Here is a 24,479-nt window from a genome sequence, read left to right as displayed (position 1 = left end):
CATATGGTTTTATTATTCAGTTTTTAAGCTTCTTAAGCAAAGAAATATCTTTTTGCAATAGAGATAATTGCGTAGAGATTTATTTTATTTAACCGTTACTTTTCTCGTTACGCATCGTTTTTTGAACAGTATTTATATTAAACAATTATTCTGCTGGCCACAAACATCACGCTCGATTCTTCTACACAGCTTGCTCCGACGCTAATTAAGTCCTCGGTACATCGATCTCAGTAAATCACTAGATAATATGCTTCATTGTAGCAGTCATTAACCGTTTCCCGCGGTGCGTCTATTCTCATGAATGACAATGGTCATTAATGAAAACACAATGAAGTCTGTGATGCGTCGTAAAAAATGTAAATTACGATTTGCTGCTCGCATCTGGTGCTCAGAATATCTCCGGCTTGCCATATAAACACGTCTCGTAAAGTCTTATCGTTTATAGGTTTGTAATTCTGCTCGTAGAGTATGATCGCTGTTCACAGTGGATCTTTAATAATTTATTAAGATCGCGTGCTGGATGAAGACGCACGGTTAATGGAAAAGTCCGATAAATTACGTTATCCGTAATTCATTCGATCGATTTTCCATATTTTTCTGGTCTACTACGTAGCCTTAGATTACTCTAATTTGCAATTAGAAGCAAGAAACACTGCTATCTTTTCTTCAACTTTCAGCGAATATATAATATTTAACTTACGCGCCAACAACTTTATCAATATAATTATTTTCTCGCGGCAACCAAAAATATTTTCCTATTTCTCGATCAATTGCCAGCCAGAATAATGGAATAAGGAATTAATATCACATTTTCTCTCTGCGGTAATATTAAAAGGACAAAATCGGTAAATTTAAATGGAGGAAACATGGGGTTAACTGAACGCGGGTGGTCTTGTCGCTTAAAACTAAGCGTCGTATATATTGGGTCATATTTTCCAGACTAAAGTGTATAATACTTTTACTACCATGATAATAGCTTCTCTAACTAACCGTATAGTAGTAGTCTCGTATATTGCGCGTACGATAGTGAACGATCAAACCAACAGTTTAACAATCCTCCTTCAGCAGTGTTTTCATTGAACTGAATTTGTAATTTGTGCTGAAACAAGCCTGAAATAGCCTTATTATTATTATTAAACAGTTAGGTTCACTGAGAGTTTCGAGATAGATGAACATTGTTAGAAAAATCTATGCTTAACGAATGGGAATTTTATTATGAAAAATGATTTTCATATCGTTTTTAACGTTAAACACGTAGAAACACATATTTTTATTCGAAAAGGTTTCCGGTGTTAACTCTTAGATCGCGATAGAGGAACGTGGAATTTCATTGTGAGAGTCTTTATTTTGTAAAAAAAAAAAATGTGACGTTTCCCTATTAGAAGTATTTTTTATTCAAAGTGCAAGAAACTACGATTCTCAGAAATTTTTAACAAGCTTCTACTATCTGGTTGAACAATACACCTGGGAAACGACCTACGTGCGCGAAAACTCACGGCTCTTCGTCTCACAAATTACGCTAGTTGGAATAAGAACCGCGAGCCAGTCGAAACCGCGTGCGAATTAATGTTTTCGATAACGCGTCCGGTTATCTTAACGGTCCTATAAATTCTCGAACGTCACATCTTTGTGATTGCGTGGCTGTACTATGTCTCCTACCCGAGCGCAATACCGGATATCTGTATCGCCAGTCATAAAGAAGCATCCTCGTTGCAGCGACCGTGTCGCGATTTATAAAGCACGCTTGTACGCCGTGCGATATCCATTACGCCTTCCGCGTTAATTGATTCGACGATCGTGGAAAAATGGCTAGAAAGCGGAAATGCGATATCGTTCACCCACTTCACTTTTTCGCTTTCAAGGAATTAGCAGCGAGATATTCATTTCTTGGAAACGTAACAACAGAAAAGCATAGTTATCCGTTAAGGATTGCCTTTCCCTTCTTTCTCAGATACCGTCGAGTAACGTGAATTCGTTGTTCGTCATAGATAAACTTGAAATTTATTATTATTCAGTATGAAATAATTAATATTAACACCGGCGTTACGAGCGAAACACGAGTCGAATATTTTTCTAAGAGCGTGATCATACTACACAACTTTCCATATTCTTTGCATCCAGAATATTTTACAAATAATATACGCAACGAATACTTTACGAATAAAATGTCAGCTATTTCCATATCGTCTAATATATCTACCGAGAGAAACATCAAAATCTACTAACACTGAAACGAAGGTTTGCTGGAAGACCGTATTAGTCGTAAACACGTAGAAAAATCGGATACCTAGACGTTTAACCAGTAATACTAAACCGAGAAGATTAACAAGTTTCCATTAAGAGGTGGTATTGTTTCTCAGCATCAAGAATGCGAATGCGAGCGCCACACGTGCGGCGAAAGATGCGAAAAATGCTGTCCCATGTACAATCAGATTCCGTGGAAACCTGGCACAGCTGCGAAGGGCTTTCACTGTGAGAAATGCAACTGCAATGGACATGCAACCTCGTGCAGATATGATCAGGATGTGGCCGACAGAAGAATGTCTATGGACATTCGTGGGAAATTTCGCGGCGGTGGTGTCTGCATTAATTGCACAGTAAGCCCGAATTTCACGAGAGAAATATCGTCGAATGAAATTGCCGATACATCGTCAATTTGTTTTGCGAATGTGACTGTCGATGACGAAAGGAATGCTGCACGAATCTTTTTGTTTATATATATATATATGTGTGTGTCTTACGTAGAAAGTGGCCAGCATACGTATAAACAGCATTGTCTGATCCTATGAATGTAAATTACGCTTTTATTCGTTGTGCGATACGTTGTGCTTTTGTTGTGGGAATTTGTTTCTTTGCGATTAGCAATGTAGTTATAGTTGTGTGTATATATATATATATATATGTGCGTTACGAGAAAGGAATTTGGGACTCTGTAAACGCTTTGATCAGAGCTGCTTCTACCTTCGATCTTTATCTCAAAATCGGCATCTATACTGTGCTTCTTGTCAAACTTTATGAATATTATTCCTAATATTTTTCTTATTATTATTATTCCTATGTTATTCCTAATATTTAAATTTCAAAGCAACTAAACACTTTGCGACGCGTATAGAGTTCCCAACATCTGTGCTAACGTTCCTTGTAAACTGATTTGTTTCAGGAACATACGGCTGGAATCAATTGTGAGAAGTGTCAGGTTAATTATTACAGGCCGAACGGGGTTGCCCCTGATGATCCTGAACCTTGCGTGCCGTGCGACTGCAACGTACACGGTAGCACGGGTTACTGCACCCCGGATGACTCCTACGTTCATATAGGAAAGGTAGGCACGTGTTCGTACGAAGATGCGTACGTTTTATGTACAGGAAATTTATTTGCAATTTGAACCTGGCAAAAATACTCGATGAATTTTTAGGTGTTAAATCGTCCACGATAGAATTCCACGTCAGATCCATTCACAGAGAAATCAAAAAGAAAACAATTACGAAAACTTCTTCCTTCTTTACGTCTGTCAGCTCCTTTTGCAGAAACAAACTCTACGTTTCATCGTCGATACTTTAAACATTTCGCTATTATCATTGGCCAAATCAATCTTGATCGAGTTAAACACCGATCGTGTTTCAGGTAGCAGGCGCTTGTGATTGCAAACCGGGTTATTCGGGATACAAGTGCGACCAGTGTGCAGCCGGTTATCGTCAGTTTCCTGATTGTATGCCCTGTCCGTGCGATTCCCGCGGGATCCTCCCTTCTCACGACTGCGAGGGGGACTGCCTCTGCAAGGCGAACGTCGCTGGCGAGTTGTGCGACGAGTGCAAACCGGGACACTTTGCGCTAACTAAGGAAAACCTCGATGGATGCCTTCCCTGTTACTGTTTCGGTGTTAGCGATCATTGTGGAACCGCTAAATTATCTTATTCCACAGTGAGTAGATTATTGTTCACACATGTAGATAGGTGTTATTGATTTTTATTGAAACACCGATTAGCTAGGTAATGCTGGATGATGTTTGAGAAATAATAGAATATAAGTTAGTCGAGTAAATGAAGAACAATGTTGAGGAATTTAGATCGATGTAATTAGGAAATTGAATGTCACGAGTGTGAATTAGTTTCAAGGGACTCTGAAGGAAGAGTTAATTGTAGATTCCAGCGGCTGTATTGAATTATAACGTGAAAATGTGTTGATATTCTTGTTGGATGTCCAATGTATTACAAGCAACAGTGAACAAATAAAAATGTACGAGTAAACAATTGAATTTTAAAACCGTGGAACGAAATCTATAAAATTCACAGTCGAAACGTAACGTTCCCTATTTGGTGAGACCAACAAGATTTGTACTATGAGCCATTGAAAGCTCAGAGAGCGTAGTTCTAGGCTAAGAACGTTCATGAATATCAAATAAACGACGCTAGTTATTCTCTTGCACGACGACGCACGACCACGCGTCGCAGTGAACAACGTTGTATCGTGAAACAAACGTTGTTGGAGTTAGAATGAAGAGTCTTCCCACACTCCGTGTATTCTCCAGACCTGGCTCCATCGAACTACCACCTTTTCCAGTCGATACAGCACGCGCTGGAAGGTACGCGCTTCATAAACATCGCAGGAGTGGAAAAATAGTTGATGGGTGGGTCGATTCAAAAAATAAATAGTTCCATCGTCGTGGCGTCCAACTCTTGTCTCAGAAAGATGGGCAAAAGTTGTAGTAAACGAAGCAAGATATTCCGATTAATGTAACGTGTTTGATTTTCCTGGAACAAATGCACGTTTAACGAGAGAAGTGAAATTTCCCTCGAAACTAATTCACGCTCTTGATACTCGAAGAAATAGAAAGTTATATTTCTCAAGAGTTAAGAGACAGAAGAAGGAATATGCGTATGAATACAGACAAGAATTAAGTGCAACGTTTAGTAATGAAGTATACATTTAATTACACTGCGAGGCGAAAGTAATTAAAATTGTGGGATCTCGAGTCAAATCCCTCGTTTGAACACTCGAGATTTAACAGAGATGCGACGCGCTCGGGTTTCACGATGAACCGGATAAATGGACAATAACTACATTTATCTACTCACGAGCCAACGACAAGTCCGCAATTACTTTGTCGCGCGACAACTCTTCTGCGTCGCGTGTATCCAGCGAAACGAGCAGAAACTTAATAGTACGTTGTTATCGTTTTAACGGGAAAGAGGAAAATTAAATCGAACGCAGTTTCATAAGGCAACAGCTGTAAATTATACTTCGCACTTAACTGCGACTTAAACTTAACTTGAAGCAACTACTGATTAGTCAATTTTTCAATTATTTCACGTAATTATTTCTTAATCGCGATACTCTAACGCGTACCATTTCTTTCGTTCAAATTCATCTTACTTATTCGATTTACATTTCAAATTCTACATTCTGTGTAACAATTTTCATTTAAAGCCGAAGATGTCGAATCGCGTCACGCTTTGTTACGTTTTATTTCGATATTTCTCAAACCAGTTTTTCGAATTCTCAAATACCTGAAATCCTCAAATCTCTCGAACGTTAATTGTTTCAATGAGATTGAAGGGTATTTGACGGATAGCGTTTCAATTAATCCGACGACTATTTATATGTAGGACAAAAGTTCTCAGCAAAGATCGTCCATTCTCGTCGATTAATTTCAGATATCCTCGCTGGAGAATTGGCTAGTGACCGATGTAAATGCAACCCGTGCCATTGTTCCTATTTTGGACACGGATAATGGGTGGCTGACGATCGCAGCGTTCGACGTCGAATACGATAGTCCTTTCTGGTTAGCTCCGCGGATTTATTGCGGTAATCGACTATCGTCTTACGGCAGCAATCTTACTTACTCTGTCAGCTGGGTCGTTATGCGCGGTGACACCAGTGGAAGACCGACTACAGGACCTAACGTTGTTCTAGTCGTAAGTATACCATCTTTCACGTATGAGTAATAACGCGAGAAAGTGTTCATTGAAATTTGTTTGAGGGAACAAGTCGTTCTATGATCGATATGAAAATAGGAAATGGTAATAATTGTAATCGTGTAGTAAAAATAATTTCAGCAGCCTTTTATTATGTAACAGGAGCACTCTCAAGGTTTACACGATCTTAAATTTACTCTTTGTAGTGGATTATCTATTTAGGTGAATATATTTATCATAATTGGGTATATTTATATGTAAAATAAGGAATTACTTTTGTTACGATGAAATATTTATTGATGTAAATATAATATTCATAAGCTGATGATCCTTGGAAGTGGATGCGATCCTAAATATGTAAATAAATTTAAAAAAAAAAACATTCTTTAATATTCCACGATACATCGTAACAACGTATCAAATTTTTCTTGTTATTATTATTTTTTTTCTTGTTAGCAAATATTCTCGAATTTCTAAATTACTCTTCGACATTAAATACCGCGTCGTTGGTTACAAAATATTGCAGACCCTTCGAGATACGAGTACCTAACAGACCACCCTGTGCATCTCTTCCTCTCACATCCGTTTTAAGTTGTTTGTTTGCTCCCAAAAGCTAGATTACGATGATCAGCTTTTTCTTTTTTTGAATTAATCTCCTCGTCTTGTTTCCTCGTAGGGTAATAATGGCATGCGAATAGCTTACGGCGAGGAACAATATAATGGCCAGGAAGCAGAGATCATCGTGCCTCTACGCGAAGACGGCTGGTATCATGTACGCGGTGAGATTCAAGATATTCCTACCAGGATGAGAAGAACCGAATTTCGCGGAGACGCTGTTACCAGAATACAAATGATGAAGGTCCTCGCGGATTTAAAGTATCTCATGATAAGGGCGCAGTATCATTCCGAACAGATCGAAGGAAGGTACATAAATCGATAATCCAGAGAAAATAAAATTACTTGTTACCTACATAGTCTCTTTACTTCTTTTCTTTTTCTTTTTATTTAGTTTGATAAATTTTACGATATTTTATTAAGCGAGAGCTTCAACACAGTACACGTCTTCAATTTTATTGGAAAAAGTAGTATAGCATCTTATCGCTCAAGCACTGTTTGAGGTTAGGAATAGTTGTTGGATGTAACGTATTATTTACTCTTGATTTATTGAAATATTTTATATAGCAATTCATGTTCTTTTAGCGGTTCAAAAAACTAGTTCTAAAATTTCTACGATAAATTTATATTTCGGTTGTTTTAACTTGTACTTAATTTAAAGTTCGCGCCATTCACGTTATACGCGGACATTGTTATCGCGAGAAAAGAGAAATTTCTCAAATTCGACAATTACGACAGGTTTAAATTAAGTATTTTCCTTGCGTTTCAGTCTACAATCGGCGGTTGTATCAGTCGGAGATGTTTCATCCAGTGGCGAGAATAATAATTTGGTGGAGAAGTGCGAATGCCCCGAGGGATACACGGGCCTATCGTGCGAAAATTGTGCATGGGGCTACGTAAAATTGATCCAAAATAGGTCTGATCATCAGAATCATCACGTATGCGTGAAATGCGACTGTAACGGGCACGCGAGTACTTGCGACCTTGTTCTTGGGGAATGCACAGTGAGTATTTTTGTATCTACTTTGTAATTTTTCATTGTATTCAGTAAATCATATTTCACGATATATAATGTATAATTTTCGAGTCGGAAATTATGGGGAAAAAACCAATGGAAAGAGTACAGGTTGAAAGTAAATTTTGTCTAAACAATGTAATAAAAAGCTAGTATAGAATGTAGCGTTTATGAGAGGGATAACTTGCTTTTATAATAAGTATGAATACACGAGTTTATTCGCGTCCGATCAACAATTTGTTAACATTAGAAAGAGAACGTAGATATATTTTGACTCGTGGATATATTCAATTATTCATTAATATTAAAAAAAAAAGTAAAATTACTATATTTCCTAGCCTAGTATCTGTATGTATGTGATATTCATAGCATAGACATAAACCAAAATTCATTTGCATGGATTCCTGCCTTACCTTCCTTAATACTACAACCATCTAATGGTAATGAAGAAAGTGCGTGGTAAATTTATGAAAGATTTATCTCAAGAGAGAAGACATCGACTTTATCAACAGTTGGATATCTAAAGCATTTATTAAATTTTAACATATATATATTTCGAATTTTCTATCAAAATAATTTACTTTACTTCTTCATTTAAGAGAATGTCACTTAATCGACAACTTAAAAATATCATAACGTAACTAACAATAGACAAAAACAATTTTTTTGATTTTACAAGTAAATGTAATGTTTCTGTCTTCTCTAGAAATCACCTAGGTACTTAGATACTTAAAACATTTTTAATTTTGTCCGATAGACCTGTGAACATAACACAGTGGGTCCTAAATGCGATCGTTGTGCACCTGGTTTTTACGGTATCGCTCTAAAGGGCACATCAGATGATTGCAAAAGGTGTGCCTGCCCACTTTTAATCGAGACCAACAATTTTAGTCCAAATTGTCAACTGGATGACCCTACTGATATCGATAGTGGATATGTATGCACGCAATGCCCAAAAGGCTATACTGGCGATCACTGTGAGAGGTAAGTGCTCATAACTATGCAACAGGAGAACGACATAAAATCGAGCAAAGCAAAGTTAATTAGCCCGGTTAATTTTTTAAAATTCAACTTTGACCATTGCACGGAAAAATCAAATTTCCTATGCACTATACTATACATCATATTACATACCATACTGTATATTGTACTGCACGCTATATCATATACTGCAATGTGCCTAATTTATTTTGATTTGAGATTACAAGCAAATTGCTTAACTTATTCAAAACTGATTTAAATAATCCCACTTTATCCGATTTATTATTTAATTGATTTTTTAAGCATGAAATGCGTTACAATATGTTGTTACAATTTCAACAAATTTGAACTTTTGATCAAGTTTTCCTATTTACTACGTTAAATAGCATGACGCTTAAAAATCTATGACACTTTTTTTCTAAAAATTTGACAAAATTCCGTCGATATTAATCGACGTGATACAATAACGATAACTAAATTGAAATTCAACTTTGTTTCGAAAGCTGCGACATAGGATTCTTCGGAAATCCTCTGGTACCTGGTGGCACATGCGAGCCGTGTTTTTGCGGCGGCGGTCCCTGCGATCAGGAAACAGGGCGCTGCTTGGAGTGTCGCGGTAACACGGAAGGCTGGAAATGCGACAAATGTAAACCAGCTCATTACGGAAATCCTTTGGAACAGAACTGCTTGCGTGAGTATCATCTGTTACTTCTGGTACGTTATTTCATCAACGTCAGCACGCGATATCTCGTGAATATCCAACGTTCTTACTTTGATCTCTAAATGTTCTCTAACGATTTACGTAAGTTCTCAACGTGTACATGTCTCTACACGTGTCTCTACATATTTTTAAGGAGAATCATTACCAATGCTTAAATTAGCGTTATTGTAATTAATAGAAATTAACAATACGATACGTTATTACATCAAATTATTAAATGAGTCGGTGGTGCCGATGCAAGTTAAATATTCAATGAGTTATTTACTAAGAATTCATCAACTCTACCTTAACAAAATCATTTTCCCACTGTTCAATTTAATATCTTTCGATGATAATATAAAAAAAAGGTCATGTCCATTTATTGAAACTCATCTCGTAGTATCGTGTTTCGTTAGTTGATTAAAATTGTACTCTACGAATCGCCGTCTCATACTCAGATTCTCTGCTCTTCACAAGGAATCTAAACACGAAAATCTCACGTTTGCAGCCTGTAACTGCGATTCTCTGGGCACCAGTTCCATCGAATGCGACGAGAAGAGCGGTCAGTGTCCCTGCAAGCCTTTGTTCGAGGGTCGTGACTGCTCCTCTTGCATCGAAGGTTACGGGAACGTGACTGCAGGTTGCCGAGAATGTGACTGCGACGTGGGTGCCCTCGACGAGATCTGCGATCCTGTAACCGGCGAATGCAGGTGCACGGAAGGCGTCCTTGGCTTCCGGTGTGACCACTGTGACATCGACCATTACGGATTGTCCACGGAAGGCTGCAAAGGTACGTACTATTCTTCTTACCATTTCGCAACAGAATGACATTGCATGAACGCTGCGATAAAAATTTGTAAAATTTGTAAAATTTCTTAAATTTCTAAAAATCCCAAAATTTATCCCAACGTTCTGTTCGCATTTTTTCTTTTTTTTTTTTTTTTTAATTACTCAACTTTTTTGTTTGATTTTTAACTTGATCTCGGGACGGCTATCGCCAAAGGGTTAGAGTCACGAACGGAGGAACGTCTTTTTCATTATCTTAAGGAGGAGCGTCCGAGGTAGAAAACACGTAACGCACGTAGTACGCGCAACAGGTAGCGACAGAGGAACGAACGAGGAGCGTAAAGGTTGCTGGAGGAAGGAAGCGCCGTAGCTTCGCTGTCGAGGAACGCGAGCAAGAGTGATGCATAACGGCCGATCTTGTTTCAACTAAGCCGCGGATGTTTATCTCGGAGCTCCCTTAAGTACGGGCCACTTATCCAGCACGGGCAACGGTCATGAGTCGAGAATGTTACTTGAGATTTACAAGAGTCGAACCACCCTTGCCCGTTCAGCGCTCCTGACGTATAATCTGTTTAGCTTAGTTTTAATTTACGACCGCGATTCCCGTCCGCAGCACAGTTTCGCCTTGCATGCTTTTCACCAGTTACTGTTTCGTGCTTGAAATTCTTGGCAAGAGGTGAAGGGACGCGGTTTGCAAAGTTCTCAATGAATTTCCTTTCCATTCGACCAAAGAGATAAATGTGACATTTTTTCTTTTTTTTTTTTCGGTCGATGCAAGGATTCGCGTAATAATAACGCGCGAGAAATGATCGTAAATGAAGCGATTAACGATTTATAGTGATCATCGCGATCGCATTGTCGAAACTTGATTGAAATACGAGAACGTATTAGCAATGAAATTGTATAGAAACGAGTTCCTTCCGAGAATAAAATTGCTACTTTACACAAAAATGGAAAAGCGTTCGTTTCTATGCCTAACTTTCTATGCCTAATACTTAAGAGTTACAAGATATTTATTCCTTCGAATAACTTCGATGAAGACATGGAAGACCGGCTTGATAGATCAGGCAGCCTAAAAAATCCCATAAATCGTAATCATGCGATGCGAGGTCCAATGCTCATGTAAATGCGCTTAAGGCTTCTCTTTGCTCGTCATCGCCGATCTAACCGTGGATCGTGATAGTTGCGTAATCCACGGCCACTCGTGTTCAGAGATCCCGTTACTCGAATGATCGATCGATCCACCCATCGCAAGCACGAGATCAATGTAGTCACTGTGCCATTTATGTGGCTTTTTCCGCTACATTTTTCCCGCTGTCCGGATCTTTCGACAAATCACTACGAATAGTCGAAAAATGTTTCGGACGGCTCTATGAAGTAGACGAAGAATTCAGAACGAAGGAGAATTAGATGTATCGCATTAGCGGTTGGGAAATTTATTCGCTAATTCTTTCACTATTTTTCTTAACTTGCTTAGCAGAATATAATTAAAATTTCTTTAAGATAAATCAGAAAAATAAGCGTCTTTCGATAAGAGCGATTTATCGACTATTCAGATCCATTTTGGCGTAGTGGAAAATTATTTATGAAGATACGTTGAGAAAGTACGTGGCGTAATGGAGTTGTTAGATCATTGGACGTCTTGCTAATAGCAGCTAGTGCTTCTCCGCGTGGATAGTCGTACGAGTAAATACTTCTGTAATTACTTATTCGTTTCTATCGTTTATTTTACTACAGCTTTGTAAGAAATCTTTTAATTTCTCGGTACAAATGTTCCGGTATCGCACTCTCAGTTTAATTCCTATTCGCGTCACATTTACGTTCGTAGACTTCGTCCCGTGTAAAACAGCGACGAAACATTTTAACAACCAATTACGACTGTATAAGATTCAAAATACCGTCAGAAGAGAGCAAAAAGAAGGAAAGAAAAGTAGATTCTATCGGCATAATTTTGCCAAATGCGCCAAGACATTTTTCAAACAGGATGATATCTACTATAATGTACGATTTATTTATGATGATTTATTTTTGATAAATTATTTTAGGCTCGCAACTGCCTCGATAAATAATTTCAAGAGTTATTCCTCGATGATCGATAAAAGTGTTCGCAGCCCCTGAACGTTCTCCCCGATGGCTTTCCACCATAGCCTGGAACCCACGCAAAAGAAAAGGAATTTATTGTTTCGTGTTCTCGCAACTTATCCATGGCAAGAAAGTGCGAAATCGAATCCTTATTTACGATTAGTCGAAACAGCGGCCAGGACACCGTATCTCACAACCGCGTCGAGATACGGGGACAGATATCGTAAGATATGGCGCGCCATACACGAGACACGAGCCTCTGGCTTGCTTTAGCTCATTCCATTCGAGCCGCCACTTGCCTGAGATGTTAATTAGCTTTCTGCGACCACGACGATACGCAACTTTCTTCTTCCTCGCGTTGAAACGATTCCCATCTCGTGTTACTACCGTACACACGAATACCGTAAAGTATGTAAATAATTCTATGAATCAGGCTGGGATTTTGGGCTGACTTGCAGGTTCAAATCTTTCCAACCACGCGTACAAGATAATATCGCGTGGTTAACTTATAATGGTAAACTCATTCTTTTTTTTTTCTTTTTTTTCTTGTAACTAATTTTTCTATAACTCTGACAAACGATTCTTCGTTAATTTTTATCGTCTACTCTTGATCGTTATCTTAACGAATACAAAAGTCCGATCGAACAAACCTTTTACCGCTAATCTGGGTCAATTATCGCGTTTCATAGGAAAGCAACAGGTGTTCCAATGGTCTATGGACGAGAATGTACGTAAAACTGAAGACTCTGACGTGTATATACACTATGTGGAAGTATACACAGTACTACGTAGTACTTGAAATTATAGCCTCGTGAAGTCGTTTATTAAAGGTTCATAACTGAAACATCAGATTTTCACTCGGCTATATTCTACATCAATTACCCTCTCACATATGTAATTTTATTCTCTTATCGGAAAAGCGATGATTTTATCCTCGAATTTCATCTGTTCGTCTTTGATCCTTCACTCTATCGTTGATGAATTTTAGAGACGAAACCGGTGGCTCATTTGCCTAGGAAAAAAAAGAGAACGTTTCTTATCCTGGTCGAGCTGCATAAATGCACCCGGAACTCGTTAGCGGCTGCACGTTTCCCAGATCCGCTAATCAGGCAGAATTATGCTAAGGTTAATCGCCGTTCGCCAGTAGATAGATCGGACGCGTACGGTTAGCAGAGGCAAAGATCGGTTTCAGCGTAAATCAATCCGCGTATCTCGGACGTGGCTTCTCTTTAAAACGTCTTTAGTCAGGCTTACGCGGCAATTAAACGTGGGCAGAGGTGTTTAGGTCGCGGTGCGATAACCGAGCCGCTTAATAATCTCTGTACGTCGTCCTGTATGCAAATCAAACGTCAATCATGCTTCCATCGAAGCACGAAAATGTCGTAAACACTGCTTATAAGCATCTGGATATTTTGATCGATTTGTACTTTATTAGCAATGATGCGTGAAATCCACTAAGATATAAGAAATTGAATTAATGCACATTAGCAAACTGTGGATTTCTGCGTATTTATGGGGAATTTGAAGGTGCAGGAATTTACGTAACGTTGCACATGATGTAAATATATAAACTATTTACAATAAAATATTTCCTACGCAATAAATATTTCTGGGCAAATCCAAGTCTCCTTAAAACACTCGTTGGAATTTATACTTCTATTTATTTTTCATTTATATTTGGACCTTTGAGGTATATATATATAATACATATATAATAAATACAATAAATAAAAAATATAAAAATAAATAAATATACAATAAATATAATAATAATATATATAATATATAATTATAGTATATATCGTTAATATATATGTATATGTTAATTGCAACTCTCCCTACTTTCTTACCTCATATATCAAGGGTTTTACTATTATTTTCCGTTTAAATAAATAAATAAATACAATGTAACACTTGGAGGACGAAACAAATCTCTATATTTCCATTTCTCTATCTCACAAAAAAAAAAGCAAAAATCAGTGTGAACACATCCGTGTTGTGTATCGCTTATTGAAGTTGCTGTGGTCGTTAGTCTGCGTCAAACCTTCGCTATGTCTTCTACGTAACATCGTATCTGTTCGCGGTATACTATCGTTCCAAAAATAGCAAATGCGTCTACCCGTGTTATAAACTCCAACCATCATAAAGAACGCGCCAAACAAACAAGACCTGGATCGTTATTTTTTAACACATTGTACACGCCTGTGCCAGTAGAGACAAACAGGCCAAAACGCTAAACAGCTAGCCAACAACCGATAGCCGCGCACAGCAGGGACAACACGCTACGAAAACGTAGCTGAACCACCGTTTCACGTTCACGGAAATGATGAAAACTGCCTCTGCTTGCATTGTGCTCTCTGCTATACACAGAAGTTTATACGCTGCCTGAAGCGTAGATTCGATCGTGCCTACCGTAATGTTTCGTGCATGCGAGCGGCGGTCAGCAGATAGCAGAGGATCATTTCCACAAAGCACCGGGGCCCGGGGCTTGTTCCAAGTCCAAGCTATGATCCAGAGACTCCGGTGAACTTTACAAGTGGACGCGAGTTCGCATTTCACGACGCGATACACGGCAATAACGGAATGGCGAACCTTCGAGTATTCGTGTCGTTCTCGCAATCGTTCGCCATTGGCGTTTCGAGAGTCATGGAACGTGTCCGCGAATGAATTTTTCTCGGATCGAATCGATATCGCGAGAATGTAACGTTTACGTGGGCTACCCTTTTGAAATGAGAAATTATGTTCATCGTGGAAGTACGATGTAATCGTAAAGTTAAACGATCGCCATTGAAGAAGTTCTATTAGAAACGGATGTTTGGGACAGCGATGATATACGAGCTATCGATGCTTCGTTTCAATGTCATTATTCATTTATCCGCGTGCTTAAAGAAATTCTAGTTACCTGGGAAGATTCAGAGGGAAAGTTCAGATTCTTTACGGCGAGATTTGTTTCGTTAATTCGCTATGTTTGATAAAGAAACGCGCTCTTGTCGTGCGAGTACTCGCGAATGTCTGTTTTTAGACAAGTCGTTTGTTTCGAAATATCGTGATTTCTCACTTTCATCTGGAAATTAGATCGATAGGAAGCGTGAAATACGCGAATAAGTCAAGGTATAGAAAATAGAGATTCATAGATACGTTCCAAGCCACGAATGTGGCCACAGACTCGGGTCCAAGAAGAAATAACAAAATACCTCAATTCCATCGGAGCAAATAAAAATTCGTAAAACCGACAGTGAGTCGATTCGGAGAAAAAATTCGAAGGAATCTCGACTTCCTCGTAGCAAGATTTAACCGGTTAGTATTATACTCGTGATGAAGAAATGGCAATAATTCGTGTCATGACGAGTATACTCGTCATACGTAGAAAGTAGCTACAATGTGCTGTCTAAATTGCAATAAATTTCAGTAATAAAATTAAAAAATAGAATAGTCATTTCATTACGAATTAATTTTATATTATAGCAGCCACGCATACTCTGCGTTTGACGAGTATACTCGTCATCGCTTACGTTTCGCGACGCATTTTACGTACACACTGTGCAAAGAGATCGCAACAGCTAACTGCTTGAATCGTTCGAATTTCTTCGGGTAACTCATAATCAAACCAAATCACTCGCGTTTGTTAAATGCATAAGCAACATGTTGCACAGTCGTTACAATCTACGTTGCTCGATTAAACATTTGAAAAATCAAAATTTCTCCTCATCAACGAGACACGAATACAAAGGCAACAGCATACCATCGAATCGCGCTTTTAATCTCCACCCAGTTTTCGAGGGCCGCTCCCAACGTACGAATCTGGCTCGACTCGAAACTCGAGCCTCGAAACCGGCGTGCAACTACAATGCTACTCGCGAGGGGGTCGACGATTATCGTGGCAACCGTCTCGATAGCTGGTTTGACGTTTTCGCGGTTCTCGAGTTTCCATCCGGATCGAGTCGATCTCTCACGGAGCGAGACTCGCAGTCCACCCACGCTCGATCCTGATCGAGGATCTAAGTATTTGCACAGTACAACGGCGAACTTTCTGAATGGCCAACTTCGTAAAAACAGCGTCAATATGCGTCGGTACATTTTATTTATTATTTCATCGTACACGAGATGTCAGAATTTTTATATCTGTCAATAAAATAAAATTCGTCAATAGAACCTATGAGTAGAAGTAAAAGGAAAACGTTACGTAAGTGTAAAGATTACTTGAGCGTGCATTACACTACGGTTATGAGAAAAATATGAAATATGGAAGAAATGATAATAGAATTGTTGTGAGATAAAGAATGATCGATAAATCGTATTTATGTGTTACGTATTTGTGCATTCGATCCGCGCAAAGTATCACGAAGTATCTGTACCGTGTGGAAGGTAACTACCGTCTACGCAATTGAAAATAGATGTAAATGAAGGTTACCAGTACAGATTTGCAAGAATTTAATCTACAAAAAGAAATCGGCGAAAGAAAGAATGATAGTACGCGTTTATATATTTTTGCTATACGTATGAGTCGTTTAAGTCTTTTCAGTAATGTCGTGTTTACGCATCGTTTTACTACTTAGCTTTACATTTCCTTGGGATTCTAATAGCGGCACTTAAACGAAATCAAGAGATTATTTGAAACTGCCCGACTTGTTTCTCCTATCGAGCACCGAGCACTCGTATCATTATCGAATGAGATTGAAAAAACTCGGTGATTTATCCTATCTATTGGTCTGCTAATCCCCGCGCGATCTGGTTCTCATCAGCAAGCGTAGGCAGCTATCATCGGAAATCCAAGTCATATACTTCTGATCATGGCACAGGGTATCTTATCGTGCTCGCGCCAGCAGAAAGATCGAACTGTCAGGAAAAAGTGCAACGTACACGAGATTATCGACAGACAGCCAGGCGTGGAACTGGACGAAGAAGAGAAACGACGTAGATCGACTGATTGTAAGACGTTTCAAATAAAACAAGGTAATCGTCTGAAGCCTAAAGGATTTGGAAACGGTAAACAAAATTAGCTACGAAATCGAATCGCCATTATAGAGCTTCGACATGGTCGCATTGTAAGAACCTACGGTGTTCTTGTTGCAGGATTTTACGCAAGCTACAACATATCGTATCGTGTTAGAGTATTAATAAACGAAAGATTTATTTGAAAATTGTACAAGTAGTTAAAATTGTCAAGATAACATTTATCGCGTAATTATATATATGTAATTATTTGTTATAACAAAAGGGAGAAATATCCTTTTGCACTTACGTTTCTTTCAGATACAGCTTTACGCAAAATGTCTAGAAAAATCCCATTATTTTACATCTTGCTCGTCGCTTAGACATTTTTCATTTTGTGGAAGCAACTTACTTCTCAACTAGGAAATTTTTGCAAACAAAATTGTTTATTATTTCATTCGGACTAATTATTTCTTCTTTACCATCACTTTCATGTCGAGTAAAAAGCATGTATGGTATAACAACAGAAGCTTCCCTAACGGCTAAGATATTTCGTAAAAATCCAAAAGTGCAACTTAGCTTCAGGCTAGATCGTCCATCGAGTCTTACGATCGGTAGATCACTTTTGGTAGATCGTTCGCAGCAGAAGCGCCGCTTAAAGCCGTCAGTAAGTCATTTCTTACGCGGTGTTCGAGGGGGTCGCAGAAGAAAAGATGGGCTTCCTACCATTCTCGAGCACGCCTTATCGATCGTACTGCACGATAAAACGTCATTCCCTTTTTAAATCGCCGCCGATATACAATACGAAGTGGCGGCGATCCTCTGGCCCGATAACGGCTTCTGTATAAGGACCCTCGCGGACAGTGACACGGAGGCGACATTTCGTGGCCGTTCTTGCTGCCGCCTCCTCTTGTTCGCGCGCTTTCCCCGCGCCGCGACCGACCCGTGCTTAGGAGCCGGACCGCTCTTTCACTCTCGATCCACGCCGCAAAAACTCGACGAAACCGCGGAATGCTGTCTACCAATACAAGCTTCTATCCTCCGGTGTATAGATTTTCGATGTCCCGATGTATCATCATTGTTTGGCGAAACCGATGGATCATACCACTCGCGTGTTCATTGATTTATGTAGGTTAGTTAAGAGGTGGCATGTTACACGAGCATCTCGTACAGTTTGATCGTGGCTTTTTTCGCAATAGACGAACGAGGACGAATAAGATCGCTGCGAATAGATTGTTCGATTGCGAAACGACGATAGACGGTATTACCACTAACTTTCAAAAATATAGGTTAACGAGTACGTGGCTGTAACTTCGACATTATTAATCCATTGTCATATAAGATCGCTTTCGAAAGGGAACAAAAAGTTCGATAAGCGGAGCATACATAGCAGGGTGCATTCGTTATTACACCAAATTCGTCGAAAGAAATATGAAAAATCGGAACACCTAAAAGCCAGGGTAATTACGGCGCCAGTTCGAGAGAAAGATTGTCAGGATCTTTTCTTTTTCTCTTTATTATCCTTAAAGTTACTTTATTGCTTGTTATCGTTCCGCTTCCCGACGACCAAGCACAGCTCTTTAATACGCGCCCTTATCAATTTCAGCGATCGTCCCGCGAAGTGGAAAATAGTTACGATTATTATCGTGGTTGAAGATTGAAAGCTTCCTCGATCGATTCCCAAGCACCTTGTCCCAGGCAGAACGCATCGATTTCGTACGTCATTTGCACTGAATATCGGAAAGTCGTCGCTATCAGATTTAATTGGTGTTTCTCGATCGTTTTCCCTTCTTATCCGCTGACTCCCGCTGTATCCAAAGACGTGGCATTCTACGTGGTGCGAGTCCTCTTAGCGAGCACGTACGCTCGCTAATGATGCAATCGGCCCATCAGATACCTCGACCGGCTGCCTTCCTCCTCCTGCTCCTTATTTCCTCGCTGCTTGCTCCTTAACTCCTTATATACCCACCTGACTGTACTAGTCCTGATCGTCTAGACTCTAAAGTCTAGAGAACGCGTGGGTTGTAAGTGCAACGGGTGATCGTCTAGTTACTTACATTTTTATCCATTTAGCTGTGAATCACAGTTGCTGATATTTTAAGATTTCTATCGTATTTTTAAGTCTCGACTGGATAATTGTAACCTGCTTTAGATCAATGAAAATGTTGTAAAGTATTATATTGAAAATAATCGAACGACGACTATCAGACGCGACGATGGGATTACGCTTCCGTTGTAATCTGTAAGCGAGTCCTGTTTTTTTCCTTGTATCGGGTTAACAAACAATAAATACGTAATTTGTTTCGTTACAAGAACATTCTTTTTGCGCTTGCCTCCTTGCAATTGTTCGTCCCAAATTTTTCTGCAGTCAGACTTTCTGACTTTGTTCGTTTGCACACGTATTTTAGAATAATGAATAGATTCGTCAATTAGGTTGGTGAAAGCGTCGATTCAAATATGTGTAACTCGAACGACGTAAACTGTTTAGGAGAATTTTTAGTTTCCGTGAGTTAGATGTATATTCGATAAATATCGTTCTATTCTATCGAAGGAAGATCGGTGGTCTCCTGTATCGTCTACGCGACTCGTAACCTCATCCACTGCGATCGAGCACCCTAGTGAAAACACTACACACGATGGAACATGCACCGGCAAAGATTACGCTTTGTCGAGTTTTGTCCCCGTGATTCTTTGACTTGTCTGATTTATCTGACGGCAAAGGCTCGGATTTATGTGGCGTGACAGAGCCCGATTACGTAATTAACAGAGCGTTTTGAAACACCCGGTAGAAACTGTTGCGACTCAACACCTGGCCGCGCAACGTGTTCAGGATTCCTGGTATGAGAGCCGAGGCAAATAACGTTAATCTATCGGCTAGTGTCAGACGATTGCGAGATTTCATTCATGAAATCTCCCGGAACTCCTGTAATCTTCGTAAACGATTAGGCGAGAAGTTAGAGCCACGGGACAGAGAAACAAAGACGCAGATATCGATGCAACGCGAAGGATTTTCATTCCTTAAAACGACGGTTAATTTACAGATGGCTCGTTGAACCCTGGCAATCCAATCGGATTAATTACGAATCGCTATTTATTCGATGACTTATTTATAGCTGTGAGGAGTCGCGTAAAACAGCGAGAAATCATATGGCGGCGATATTTTCAGCGGCTAATGAAAATCACGGAGTTCCTACGAAAACGATATGTACATATCCAGCAGGCAAATCACGCGCGAAATTGACTTCATCTTTTTGTTTATAATATTCCGCGTATCTGGCGTTGATTAAATTCCAATGGTACGAAGATTTCATTAAGAGATCGCGTTGCCTAGATCCCTGAGAAGTTATGTTCTCTCTATGTATATAGTTAACGTGGAGATTTATCAGAGGTTCTTCTTTTTTTATGTCGTTGATATTAGAAAATAATTGGTAGACGATGATTAATTGAATCTAATTATCTGAGATTTTTGTTACACGTGTTTGATTATTTTTTGTTCGATAAATATGTAAATACATATGAGTCACGAAGTCGCGAAACATGTCAACTGAGATTCAAAAATTACTCGCTCGGCCGGGCAAAAAACGCATTATCATAACTGGTACAAATTCATTGGGTGGAACGTTTTTTATGTCGACGAACCTGTAAGAAACAAACTAACCTCAAGTTCTTTTTAAATTTGCATTAGAGGCAGATAAGCGGAATTTGAAATTAAAATTTCGTGCTACCCCTCTTTATGTGCTGTTGATCATTCGACTTCAAACTTCAAACCGATTGTCAAGTCCTCTGGAATCGCTAAAATAACAAAAGAAATTAAATTTGTTTGTTCTCTTCGAATTTTAATTCACGTAAAATAAATATAAATTGAACGCGTAAGAAACGGAAATTTTGTGTTTTAATTATAAACAAATGATTCGCACGATCATTCCGTAGGATAATTTGAATTAAATTTAGATATTTAGTAACTCCTTATCAGAACACTTAATACACAGTGACTTAACGAAGTATATGAACGCTCGTTGTTGAAAATTTTCATCAATATATCATGTGTATTATACAAAACTTTTTAAAACCTCAATAATTTACAACGAAATACGATTATCATGATGATATTATATAAATGAAGAAACGCTTTAAAAGCGATCGGTTTATCTTGTTTCTGTAAAATATAAGACCTATTACTTTCGCAATTATCCAATATACTCGTCTACACACCCTACTGGTTTCCACTTCGCGGCTCCTAGGCTATAATAATTAAATGGTGGAAAAAAGCTTCGACAAAGAGAAAGAAATAGTGCGTCGATAACATTCCACGATAATTATACACGCCCATTAGCCTTTTGATTAAGCGGAAACATCGAATGATACCGAGTAGAGAGATCTCGTAACATCTCTAGCTTAATTTGTTAGCGAAAATATTCTGCCGTTAGACGCTGTTCGTTGGCAATTAGTTAAGGATGGATTAAAACACCATTCACGGTTTATCTAAATCGTTATATCGCTCTGTTATAGACCGTTTCTAATTCTATTACCGTATACACGTATCTAAGCTATGTATGGTTTTGTTCCATTTTATGTTTCTCTTTGGATGTATGAAAATTATCTCCCGTGAGATATATCCGTAAAATCATTTTCAGGATTGAAATGAGAAAGATTTCTTCATTGCCGTTTACTGTCGTATTAACTATCAACGTGTTTCGTATTATGTGGAACGATTTCACCAGTGGTGCATAGTTTCCTTATTTCTTCAAGCTTTCAAGCTGCAATCGTAGTTTCGGAAATTCCAGTTATCCAGGACAATGATTATTGACGGCAGAAATTATGTTACTCGAGGAACTCAAAGTTCTTTACAAACGTTGGTAAGCAAAACCTACGTACCTCTTGCAGCAATAAAGATGGACCTATAGAAAAATTACATTACCATATTATAATTACATTAATATACTCAATCCCAACAATACCATAGCGTCTCTGAAAATCGACAGGATCATCTTAGCCTCTTCTAGCGATCTCCAACAAAACTATCGTATAACTATACAAAAATTACAATACTAAGAGCAACCAGCAACTCCGATACAACAAATATATTCAATTCTAACAATACCATAGCATGTCTGAAAATCAACAGAATTATTCTTTTCCATCTGTGCTCATCCTCTGCGAAACCATCGCATGACTCAGTCCTCGTACATGGCATCTTCGATCCCCTGCGTCTCGCGCAAACTTGCGAAAGCACCTCACAACCCGAAGAATACACCCTCGGCGTGTGCAGCTGCTCGAAAGATCAAAGGATTCCGATAGTTGCCCCTAGTTCCCCTTGGATATCTCCCTCGTTGCGTCCATTGATCGGCCACGTTTCTCCAAGTAGCTTCTAGTCTCCTTCAGAGATAGGCGTACGTATGCTGATTTCATGCGTGTAAGCACGACTAAAAGCCATTCTAGCACCTGCGGGTGGTCCCCCGCATACCGCGATCTTGTAGCCAATCAATTTCTGTACATCCCGGCAATTTCCATAAACTGGACGTTGATCTCGAGTAAAAGGCGATGCTGCCGTTGCCTCGTTTTGCTCCTGCCGCGTGTACGCGCGGCTACGAGCACTACACACGCTCCGAGCTTACTTGAGAGGGACATCCGCTTCGTTTTATCTCGAACACATGGCATTCCATTCATCGGTACACGCAACGGCAACGATTGCTTCGTTTGTCGCGTATTAATCCCCGGAGAAAACTGTTCGAGCCGATCTGCGATTTGTTGCGCGATAGTTAGAGGATTGTAGTGGTTTGTTCTTGAGCAAATTGTTCCTGGACTAGTCGTGTTCTATTTTTTAATGCCTTTAGAAGTCGTTGCTTAAAAATGGGCCAAGGGTACAATAACGAACGTAATTATCTTGATCTTTCTTTGTTATTTTAGCACTCTTAATCTTAGGATTTCGATTTGTGATACTTTCGTTAGAACGTTCAAAATGGAAGTTTCGTCATTGTATTTCTGTATTTCTGAAGAAACTGTGATACATGATAATTTTATATTTAGTCACATTTCGTATGTATAACCTTTCAGCTGTGTTTATAATTATAATTAACATTTTATATACACACGCAACTACTCTCGTCTTATTTCCTCTTGAAATTAATAATAATAATCAGATTACTCGAACTCACATGGCTAAAGTTCAAGTAATTTGTCTAATACGAACGAGGCTTTGGCTTCTAATGCTACTATAAAATTCTACAAACAGTTTCAAACATTTCACTCCGCACTAGCAATTAAATCTCTACCTAGTTGCACATAGATTCTTCATTAACGTATGACGTATACACCTCTCTTTTCTTCTACTTTCACAACTCACCTCACTTCATATTTCTTCATACCCAAGCTCACAGACTATCTAAAAATCATTCGTTTACATTTCTGCGTCGGTGGACGAACGTTAGATCGGTATCTTTGACCCCTTCAGGGTCCTCTAAACAAGTTGCCGATCCGTAGTTTACGAGCAAAACCAATTGACACAGCTCAGCTTGAATTATTAACTCGAACAGCAGAGAGCCGGTTGACTATTAGCCTATCAGAGCTATCTCTCATTAACCATAGCAGCTTTAGCAGTTAACACGATAAAGCGAGCAATCCGAGTAACAGATCGTGGCACATCCACTGCTGGCAGAGGATATCGATTCAAGAGCTAATTCAATTTGTTATCGACTTGCCAACTTGCAGCGCTGTTGATCGTAATGAATGACGAGATTTAACAAATGCATCGTACTTAATCAGGCCTTCGTGATCAGCGAACAATAACCGCGATTACTTTCCTCATTGGTAACGTTGGATGTGCAACGTTGCTTAAGAGTAGATGTTCCGATTGGGAAAAAAGTTCTTTTTTATCGGAGATACAACGGGATTAATTAAGAATGACAAATAAGTTTCATACAAGCTAAGACGAAGATCGAAACTTTTCACGAAGATTGTTCACTTTCAATTAAAAGGTTACAATGATTATCATGCAAGCGTTCGACATCAGAGAAAATTGATACTCCGTTTAACTGAAATAGTAAAAGTATATATGTATGTACTCGTGAAATGTATCCTGTGGTTGGATCAAGAAAATCTATCCTATGAACGTAGGATAATTGGCGCTGTAGCTTTCGCCACGCGTCATTTATTCTACAACTGGCGAGCAGAGTAATCGTATTAAAACATTAAACCACCTCGCAGCTGTTACATAAAATATGAAATTAATAATTTGTAGATGTTTGGAAAAGATGTTAATAGTAGTATTATCTATACTTTATATAATTGTTTTTCATTTAAAGCAAGTGTAATAGTTTCTCTTCGATGAGAAAAATCATTTAAATGCCTATGTAATAGACAAATGGAAGTTATTTAAATTCGCCAATAAAATTTCAATTGACAACATGAAATATGATTCAAAAATAGTTTTTGTTTTTAGAAATGTTTCTTCTGA

General features: G+C 38.8%; 1 protein-coding gene across 3 annotated transcripts in view; it reads left to right on the top strand.

Moving 5' to 3' along the window:
• Positions 1–24,479, top strand: part of LOC122575367 (laminin subunit alpha-1) — a 199,790-nt gene that overhangs the window by 77,463 nt on the left and 97,848 nt on the right. The window contains exons 5-13 of one of the 3 annotated variants that reach the window (XM_043744306.1): positions 2,361–2,597; positions 3,161–3,322; positions 3,625–3,921; positions 5,655–5,915; positions 6,592–6,839; positions 7,300–7,534; positions 8,303–8,529; positions 9,030–9,217; positions 9,735–10,016. In XM_043744306.1, coding sequence (XP_043600241.1) covers positions 2,361–2,597; positions 3,161–3,322; positions 3,625–3,921; positions 5,655–5,915; positions 6,592–6,839; positions 7,300–7,534; positions 8,303–8,529; positions 9,030–9,217; positions 9,735–10,016 — 2,137 coding nt within the window. The remainder of the gene's footprint in view (positions 1–2,360; positions 2,598–3,160; positions 3,323–3,624; positions 3,922–5,654; positions 5,916–6,591; positions 6,840–7,299; positions 7,535–8,302; positions 8,530–9,029; positions 9,218–9,734; positions 10,017–24,479) is intronic. The other 2 variants (XM_043744395.1, XM_043744489.1) reach the window with 2 other exon arrangements.

Source organism: Bombus pyrosoma, linkage group LG1 (genome assembly GCF_014825855.1).
Source record: "Bombus pyrosoma isolate SC7728 linkage group LG1, ASM1482585v1, whole genome shotgun sequence".
Classification (NCBI taxonomy): domain Eukaryota; kingdom Metazoa; phylum Arthropoda; class Insecta; order Hymenoptera; family Apidae; genus Bombus; species Bombus pyrosoma.
The sequence above is the reverse complement of the archived record's forward strand: the minus strand, read 5'-3'. Positions and strand labels throughout refer to the sequence as shown.